Genomic DNA, 10,067 nt, shown 5'->3' with positions numbered 1-10,067 from the left:
ATATACGTGTTGTGTCTGTATGTCTGTCTGCACTGCATGTGATCCTGAAGAGCCAGACCAGGGCATCAGATTCCCTGGAGCTTGAGTTACTGACTGTTTTGAAGTACCATGTGACTCCTGAAAATTGACCGTGGGTCCTCTGCAACAACAGCTCTTAACTGCTGAGCCACGCCTCCAGCCTTGCTTTTCACTTTGCAATTTGAACTTACTGTGATTTTCTTTTGGAGTCCTGTGTGGGAAGCTGTAAAGCTTCACCCCTATCCCCCCCTTTGCTCCCCCCCCCCCACTAGAGGAGGAATCCTTGAATATAAACAGCACAGGCATTTGATAGCTGGATCTGCTCTAAGCCTGCTAATGCACTGTCGGTGGTTACAGGATTATCTTCTCCCTTTCCATAGCTCAAGCAGAAAACATGGTTCTCTTTCCTGGGACACAATAGAGGTTTTCTAGTCTATTACATGAAAGGGGATTTTGTTTTAGTCTGTGGATTTATGAAGATTTCTTCATCCCTGCTTCCTATCTCTCCTAGGCACAATGTCCAGTTTCCTTGGACTGCATTAAAAGTCTAGACTTCCATCCTTGAGTCTGCCCTTGCTCTGCCTCTCCTTAGGCTAAGGCAGCACCATCAGTTTGTGGAGTGTGTAGGGTTTGTTTCCAGTTGCCTTTATAAACTTGGATACATTGTGTTTCCTTTTACCTTTTCTTTATGCTGAGGATGGGATTAAGCAGTGAGCCTACACATATGAGTAAACTCTATACTCTCAGATTATTTTACACTGCACAGATGAAAGTAACTGGGTCTCATTGAGAGCACTAGGTGCTTTCAGTCTTCTCAGAACTGAGGAACTGAGTTAATGGGTTGTTTGCAGAGCCTCCAGGTGTCTGCCCAAGCATAGGTCATAAACAGGTATTGACCAATTGTCCCACCCAAAGACGATTATTTCCTTGGTTGCTGATCTTACAGGGCATAGCTTTAGTGGTATGTTTGGGGGCCCCTAAATGTGACTCCCCAACTCAGTAAGGATGTAATCATGGTTTCTGTAATGTGATCCCAGTTGGCCACACTCAGGAGAAGTTGGTTTTCCTGGCTTATCCCTCTGTAGTGCTAGCGAGGGCTCTTAGGCACTTTCAGACTGAGAATAGAAGAGAGAGCCCTTCCATCCCACCACCAGTGCAGATGGTTTTCTGCTTCTAGCCGATGCTGTGTGCTTCCCCTTCTCTGATGTTTTTTTTTTTTTTCCTTCTCTCCTATCTTCCTGGCAGTGAATGCTTTACAGCTCATTCCTTCACCAAGTGCCTGCTTTGTGATGTTCCTGCTGTTGGACATAGGATGAGGAGTACCCAGGTGCCAGATATACACCCAACTGTTTGCCACATGCCTCTGCCTGCTGTCCCCTTCCCATGTGGAATACTGGGTCTCCTTTGACGGGAGCCCTGGTCAGTTGTCTGTCTTTTGTTTTTTTGTTTTTGCTTTTTTTTTTAAATGAACTTTCTCCCAAAACAGTTTTCCCCCCTTTGCTCTTAACCTGAAGCTGTGAAACCTTATACCAACTCTTTATACTTCTATTAGTAATCAACATGGGAATCCTTCAAGATACTCATTTCCAGGGTATTGCATGCCACTGCTCCTGCAAACCAAGCAGCTGGAGTCACTATCCCCTTCCCACCACTTCCAGTTTAGTCACTTTTTTTTTTTTTTGATAAGCCTGTCCCTCTTTTTTAGTGTTGTACTTTCTAACCCATTGGAGCAACAGTCTGATGACACAGGTGTTATGGAGTCTGTGGGAAGAGAGGATGGATTCCGCTAACGGAAACCAGAGTAGTCATCAAGGTGTGCTTTCTGTACTTCCGGGGACAAATGGGGTAGCCTAACTCACTTCTGACTGCTCTCATTAGTACCATCCTCCCAATATGGCAGCAAGGAAGATACCTCTAGACCAGGGTCTCTGTGGCTGATCTCCCTCAGTCCTTACTTGTTCATTTACTGTTCTTTGAATCAAAGAGGCCGACAGAATCAAGTTTTGGCTTGTCTTTTCAGAAAGGGATTGGAGTTAATGTTCCAATTTTCTGAATCTGTTTTAAAAGAAAGTGAGACTAGGTCAGGCTTTCTGCTGATAAAGTATGTTATGCCTCAGGAAGGAGCTAATCGCTGGAAACACCAGGTCTTGCAGGGAAAACATAGGCTTACTCCTGCGTGGTCTACCTTGTCTGGCTGGAGAAACTTCTGAGTTTGCGATGCAGATTCTGGTACCAGAGAGAGTCCTGGAGGACTGGGTCTGAAAACTGTTACTGGTGTGAGTACAGAGCACAGTTGGTAGCAGGAGCAAGTAGCTCGGGGTCAGAGGCCATCAACTAGCTGAGCAGGGATGCAGTTCCCGGGGCGGCCACGGAGCTGCGCGGCTCAGAGAGCGCTCGCGAGGCGGGGGCGCGCTGTCACGTGTGGGGGTGCGCGGCGGCGGCGGGCGCGCGCAGCGCTTTAAAGGCGCGGAGGCGGCTGGAGCGGCAGCTCGGCCCCGGCGGACGGCGGGACACGGCGGCTGCTCCGGCGACATGTGCGGCCGGCGGGGAGGCATCTGGCTGGCTCTGGCCGCGGCGCTGCTGCACGGTAACCTCAGCGCGGCTTCGGCCCTACTCCCCGCGGCGGGCTCCGGGGAGCAGACTCCGGCGGGCAGGCGGGCGGGCGGGTGGTCCCGGGTTGCGGCTGGGCGGCGGGGCTGAGATGCTCTGGGGCGGGGTGGCGGCCCCGTGCTGAGGCCCGCTGGGCGCTCTGCTTCCTAAGTGTCCCTGCAAGGCGAGTTCCAGAGGAGGCTGTACAAGGAGCTGGTCAAGAACTACAACCCGCTGGAGAGGCCGGTGGCCAACGACTCGCAGCCGCTCACCGTGTACTTCTCCCTGAGCCTCCTGCAGATCATGGATGTGGTGAGTCTGGCGGGGCGCTCGGGCCACACACCCTCCTGTCCCGGACCAGGTTGCGCTTCGGGCAGGACCCCCAGCCACCTGTGCATGGGTACTTGGGTCGCATCTTTCTTTTAGCTAGAAACTCCCGGCCAAAGTGTCCTAAGCTGGGAGTCAGTAGCAGGAACAGGCTTCCTTGGTCACTTTCAGACTCCCTTAGAAAGAAAACTAGTGCAGCTCTGCGCCCGGAGCCCGGAATAGTTTAGATACTTACAAGCTTTTCTTCCTCTTTAGTGACTGCGTAGTGCCTTGGTGGGGGCCTGGCTTTTCGGCTGCCAATCTGTTTGGGGAGAAGGCCAACTGTAGGTGTCTAGAAGCGTTCCCATTAGGGGGATGGTCATTGGTTTTATTTTGTGGAGACGACAGTTGTGGGCGATCCTTTTTGGAGAATTCCAGGCAGCTAGTAGCAGTCCTCTGGACCCCTTGCAGCAAGCCACACCCCTGCAGTATCTGTGACAGCTTGGTTTTTTTCTTCTGCCAGCTGGGCTACTTTTTACGATTTTTTATAGGTGGAGTCTTCCAAATGATGCCAATACTTAGAAAGTGTTCCAGTGTCTGTTCTCTAGGTGGGTAAGGCTGGAGCAAAGGGATTTTTGTGTTCATCAGGAGAAACTACTGTGAGCAAAGAGGTACCAAAAGAACTTTGGTAAAGTGGCATGGCAGGTGGTACTTCCCACTCCTGCCCTCACTCCTAGGCTGTTCCTTTTAATCTAGTTAGTTCTCATGATGAATGGCTTCTCACTTCATACTATACCCGTTAAATCTGCATCTCTTCCCATGACAGAATCCTACTTTATTAAGTGTGCACTGCACAGTGTGTGTGTGTGTGTGTGTGTGTGTGTGTGTGTGTGTGTGTGTGTGATTTATCATGAGAGATGTAGAAGACAGCTGCTGCCTCGTGGACGATTGTTTTCTAAGTTTACAGAGCACAGACTACAGGGAAGGAAGAAGAAGAAGAAATCTTGTTGGTTTGGAGTCTGAGTGACAGACAGTGAGGAGGAGATTCTGCCATGGAGCAGAACATAGTTCAGAGAGAAGTGGAGGAGGGAGGCAGTGAGGGGGAGGAGGTGCAAAGGCTCCTGGGCATTTGGGTAGGGTAGACCTACAGGACAGTTCAGTTAAGTGGTGGAGACATTGTCCTTATTGCTTCTGGTTGACTTTGGGAAGTATCATAAACATCTTGAGGTTTGGCTTCCCTGCTAACAGAATGGTGGACACCTACATACTTCACTGGGCACCATGATCCATGAGGAGCAAGGAAAAAAAAGAGATAATGTCAAGATTCCTCAAAGTCAACTACATCATTATAGTTATTTTCCTGCAAAAAGTATACAAGGAAGGGTAAAGTAGCTAAGCTAACATGTTCCATAAAAACCACAAAGTAAGATGACTTCTCTGTCCCTACTTGCCCAGGGTCTACTTTGGCAAGCTGGCCTTATTGTATGCTTCATAGCAGCCTCTGGCTGGGTAGTAAGCTTTATGGTATAGGGGCTAGTCAGCTGTAGAGCTTGTGCAAAGAAATAGAGCAGGCCTGGCAAGCTTATTGAAAAGGAAAAGCCTCTTTAGAATTCAGGTTAATATGTCAATAAGGCTTGCTGACCTGTAGAAGTTAAGTTGTAAGCTAGGATTAATGATGTGGAAAAACTTAGTTATGTTATACAACTATTTAAAAAAATTAAAGACAACAAACTATAAAACTTTAAGTTATTGCCATATCAGTTAGGAAAAAAAAAACCATATGAAGAGGGTCATGAACAGAGGTCAAGGGGAGAGTGAGGTTTGAGAAAATCTCCCTCTCCCCTTGGCCTCAGATCTAGCTGCGGACATACTGAGCTTCCCACTAGGCAATGCTGCATGTTTGTGGAGTGGCCTTGAGAAAGCTACTTAACTTTTCTCAGCCATGCTCTCTCATGTGTAAAATGAGAACAATCATATCCACTTCACGGGTTTTGAGAGGATTAAAAAAGAGAAGTTCTTGCCACACGCTGATAATTTGCTGAAAGCTTACTCCATCTTAATTATGTAGTGACTTCATTCAGAGGTCACGAAGTCTATTCCTAGAGAGGTGTGGTCACTTACCCAAGGATGCCCAAAGACTGCAGGCAGTCTGCTAAGGAAAACTCAAATGGAGTTTCTTTGCATGCCCTTTGCCTATCATAAGCTTTTTAGACTTGGTAACTTACTTTTGTAGAACAGAGCTAGCTTAATCTACTTAAACTGGATACGCGGTAGCTGATTGAATATGTGTGTCCTAAGCTCCTGGGTGAGAAGGAGGTTTCTACATCAGGCACAAGGAAATATGCAAGCATTTGTATTCTAATCCCGTTTGGCTCTGCCCCGTTTTTTTTTTTTTTTTTTTTTTGAAGCAGAGCCAGGTCTTTCTTGCTGAAATCTCAGCACTCTGGACAGAGGCACCAGCTCTCAGGAGGGCTATGAGTCTTCTCCTGTGGTGGAATCTCTTTACAAATTCATCTCTAGGGGGTCATTTTGCTCATTTCAACCTATTGTTCCATAGTCTAGAATTTATTTCTTACAACTTATTATTGCTTCCCCCCCTTTTCAGCAAAATGTCCTGCCTTCAGGGATGCATAGATGGCATATGATGCCACATATACATTTTATTCATACAAGATGGTTTGCACCATCAGCATGTTCCACCTCTGTTTATAGGGCTCCCAGTGTAAGCCTTGTTAGGCTCTGAAAGTTTACAGATGAACAAGAGAGGACTTTCACCTCTAGAGGCAACATGATCTGATTGGCTCTAAGACTAAGAAGAAAATCTAAGATTTTCACATGTGATGGAATTTGACATAGTTTTCAAAGTGCTGAAGATTGCACACTAGGGGACATTTATTTCCAATGACAGAGGCTGGGGTGGTTTCAAAGAACAAGAGGTTGGATTTTCAATAGGAGTTTCCCAGATAGAGAAAGTAGAAAGACTTCCCTAAGTAATGGAAACAGAGGGAAGGGAGATTGTAAATGTAAGGGAGGAGACACTCCTTCAACAGGGTGTGTTCATGAAATCCTGGCTCCTACCTTTAGCAAGGTGTTTCCATAAGGTCCTAGCTCCCTGCCTTCAACTAGGTGTTTCCATGGACTGCTCTCAGTTGATGTTTGCTTCAGGTTTAACCGAAAGACTTCTTAGGAAATTTATGCTTTCTTAGAAGTTCAAAAATATTGATCAATTCATAAATACTTTTATCAACCTTTCTTCTAGTATGCTTCTAAAAAAGTATGTGATTTTTCTCTGGTAGTAAGGGGTAGTGTGTAAAATATCTCGAATATGCTACAGAATTCACAGACTGACTTGTGATCTACCTGAGTGCCACAGACTCTGTGCTTGAAGAGGTAGCATTCCAGGACTTTGAAAACCTATAAGACTAGCTTGCCAGAGCCTATTTTCCTAGAAATGGAAACATTCTAACCGTAGCTTTTTATTAAATCTAATAAGTATGAATTATAGATGAGAATGAGAAAATGTGCATATGTTTTAAAGATAAAACATGGGTCTTTAGAGGATTTTCTGTAGCCACTGTGGTCTGTTCTAGTTATTTGGCTATCCCCTTGGTGAGGCATTTGGTAGAGAGTGGGAAGGCATGGCAAATTTCTTCCCGCAGGGGCGGGAAGTATCAGGATCTATATTTAGAAGATACAAAATGTGGGGCAGGCCAGAGAGGAAAGAAAATTTGGGCAAGGATACAGAGATCTTTGCTAGTTTATTTTCTGTTGCTCTAGCAAAATAGCCAAGATTGTAAGTTATAAGAAAAGGATTTATTTTGGTTCCTGGTTCTAGAAACTGGAAAGTCCAGGATTATGGTCATGGCATCTTCTTAGGTTCTAGTGAGGGCAGAAGTGCAAGTGAGCACATGTGAAAGAGACTGGGCACAGGGGCACATGTGAAAGAGGCTGGAGACAGGGGGCAGCATGCAAAAGAGGCTGGGCACAGGGGCAGCCTTGAGTTGTTTGTGCTCCTTGAGGTAATTGATCCAATCTCTTGAGAACTAAACAAGTCCCATGAGAACGACATTAATTCTAGAAGACACTGTCCCCAGGACTCATACACTAGTCACTAAGGCTCACCACAACATTACAGTATTAAAGAATAAACATTTTAATGTATAGGCATTTGGGGACACATTTAAACTAGCCAGGGTCAAGCACAGCATGGCCTCTATGGAAGTGTGGAGGAGGAGAAAGATTCAGGAGGTTCCTTTTGGATATACCATCCATGGTACATAGTTATTTATAAGCATCATGTGTGTGCATTCATGTGCATGCAAGGTCAGTTAGGTGGAAGTACTCCCTTAGTCCTAATGTTTACTCAGGTAAATAGTGATTCTTAATTTAACTTTCACTGGGCTGAGAATGAGGTAATGCATAGGAAATCATTCTGAGAACTTGTAGATGGAGGGTTCTAAGTTGCCACTGGCTTTTATAATATTTCTCCTCTGCTGCTTCTTGGTCATTTACCTGGGCCCATGCATCTAAAGATCACCCTTAATGCTCACTTGCATAAAATAAATATGCAGTTATAAAACCGTCTCCAGAAGGTGATATGTTTAGAATGAATAATGGGAATCAATGTGCAATTATATACAAATACAAGACACATAATTATGCATGAATGAATTTTAGAATTTTATAGACTTTTGGATTATAGTGCTTTCTGGAAGCTTTATTCATGAGACAGTGGGACTGGTGGCATATTTCAGTTTGCTCCTGTAGAGGGCAGGCATGGTGTGGAGCCCAGTTTCCTAAGAGCTTGGGGGTTTATTTGAAGTGCTGTTAGCTTCCTGCTTACATTCAGCAGATTTCGTGCTTCTCATTCACTAGATGTGCTGCAGCTCTAAATAAAGAACATACAAACATACTTATATGGCATGTTTAAGCAGAATTGACCAAAGTGAAAAAATCAGATAGTTACTATAATTTATTTTGAGACTTTTTTTTTTTTAAAGAGCACTTCTAGGTTTACAACAAGTACAGAGGTCTGTTTCCCTTCCCAAACCTCCTCTTATCAGCATTTTCTGTACAGTTGGACATTTGCGAAGCCTGCTGAGTCTGTGTTGACATGTCTGCATCACTCTCAGGTCACACTTCACATTCTCACCAGTACCAATGTGGCCTTGGAGAAATGAATCATGATACACTTGTGTCTACCACTGGAGCACATACGGAGTTGAGGCATTGCTTTAAAAATCTTAGCTGCGATCCCTTCTTGCTCAATATATTTACCTCCAACCCTTACAGTCACTGGTATATTCACTATTTGTATAATTTTCCTTTCTAGGGGCTGGGGAGTTAGAGCAGCTGGTTAACTGCTAGCTAAACAAGCATGAGGACTTGGGTTCTGGTCCCCAAAACACACAAGAAGCTGGGTCTGGCATTTCTCAGTACTTGGGGTGTAGGGAGGAAGACAGGCAGATCTCTGAAGCTTATTAACTGGCCAGATTAGCAGAACCTATGAACTTCAGGTTCAGTAAGAGAGCCGTGTCTCCAAAATAAAGGAAAAGCCCATTAAAGCAATAACATGGAGGGTGACCTGTAGCCTCCTTGTGCACATACACACACCTACAACAAAATGTACACTACACACACTATATAACACACCACACACTACACCCCTCAAAAACATATTTTCCAGAATGTTACATAAGTAGAAGAATCTCTCTGTGGTCTTTTCATGTTTTCTTTTTTCACTTAGTAGCAGGCATTTCAAATACCCTTTTTTTAATGACTTGCTAGCTTGTTTCTTTTCTGTTGAATACTAGAGCACTGTGATTATATCTGCTTCTTTATCATTTCATCTATTGAGGCACATATTTGCACCCAAATTTTGGCAACTATGAATAAAGAAGCTGTGATGCCTGTGTTTGTATTCTTACAGACGTAAGTTTTTAATTCCCTTTGGAAAATACCAATAAGAGCACTTGGTGAGACTAAGTGGTCAGGGCTTGTTCCATTTTGTAATAAATACTCAGGCAAATCTTCCTATTAGCAGTCAGTGAGCATCCCTGCTACTAAATCCATAGCAGTGTCTGGTACTGTTGGAGTTTCAGGATTTCTTCATTCTAACACTTGTGTGGTGGCACCTTACGCTCTCATTTGTATTTTGCCGGTATATGATGCGGAGTATCTTTTCATGGGATTCCTTGCCATCTGTTTTTCTTTAATGTCTGTTAAAATCTTTCATCCCTTTTTGTAATAAGATCTTTTTCCTATTATTGCATATATTTGAAAACATTCATTTATCAGATGTTATTTGGAATGTATATGATCACTGGTTTGCCCGTTCGTTTAGACAATGTTTTTTACACAGCAGAAAAATTTAATTTTTGTGAAATCTGTTCTACAAATTATGTCTTTAGTGGGTTTTTTCTCTTTGTTAGTCTAGAATGTATAGTTTCACATTGATTTAGGTCTGATCTGTTTTGAGTTATTTTTTGTGAAAGGTATAAAGTCTATATACTTTTTGGTACACAGATAATTTATATGATTTATTTAAAAGTATTTGTCCTGACTGTTCATATAGTTTTATTTTGGGGCTCATGGTTCTGTTCAGCTGGCTTGTGTGTCCTCTCACCAGGACAGCACTCCCTTGATCCGGAATCTAATAGTCTTAAAGCTGAGACGCATCACTCCCCAACATTGCTTGTCACTGACATGGTCAATCTTTTATGTATAAAGTTCAGAATTAATTTTCCAATATCCACATAAAGTTTTCTTGTGACTTTATTTACTGATTCCTTTGGATTTTATTGCCTGACAGTCATGTCGCCTGCAGGCACAAGCTATCTTATTTTTTCTTTCCCAGTGTGTGTATACCTTTATTTTTTCCTTTTTGTGCCTTATGCTATTGAAAAGGAGTAATGGAAAAACATTTTGGCCTTGTTCCTGTCCTTGAAAGAGAAGCTTTGAGTTCGTTACTATTAGTCATAAATTGCTGTACTTTTTTTGTTAGCATTCTTTATCTAATTTAGGAAGTCCTTCTGAATTTCTAATTTATTTAGTTGTTTTTTATATCATGAGTGAGTATAGAACATTTTTCAAAAGCTTATTTGTATCTATTGATGCTAGTGGGATTGCTATTCTTTAGCTGAATGGTGTGATGG

At 43.6% G+C, this 10,067-nt stretch overlaps 1 protein-coding gene across 1 annotated transcript in view; it reads left to right on the top strand.

Moving 5' to 3' along the window:
• The first annotated feature begins 2,500 nt into the window (after window positions 1–2,500).
• The window catches only part of Chrna7 (cholinergic receptor, nicotinic, alpha polypeptide 7), a 113,835-nt gene continuing 106,268 nt past the window's right edge, over window positions 2,501–10,067 (top strand). Inside the window, exons 1-2 of the mRNA NM_007390.3 lie at window positions 2,501–2,605; window positions 2,780–2,919. Of these exons, the coding sequence (NP_031416.3) occupies window positions 2,551–2,605; window positions 2,780–2,919 (195 nt within the window). The 5' untranslated portion in view covers window positions 2,501–2,550. The remainder of the gene's footprint in view (window positions 2,606–2,779; window positions 2,920–10,067) is intronic.

The sequence above is a fragment of the Mus musculus genome, chromosome 7, assembly GCF_000001635.26.
Source record: "Mus musculus strain C57BL/6J chromosome 7, GRCm38.p6 C57BL/6J".
NCBI lineage: Eukaryota > Metazoa > Chordata > Mammalia > Rodentia > Muridae > Mus > Mus musculus.
The sequence above is the reverse complement of the archived record's forward strand: the minus strand, read 5'-3'. Positions and strand labels throughout refer to the sequence as shown.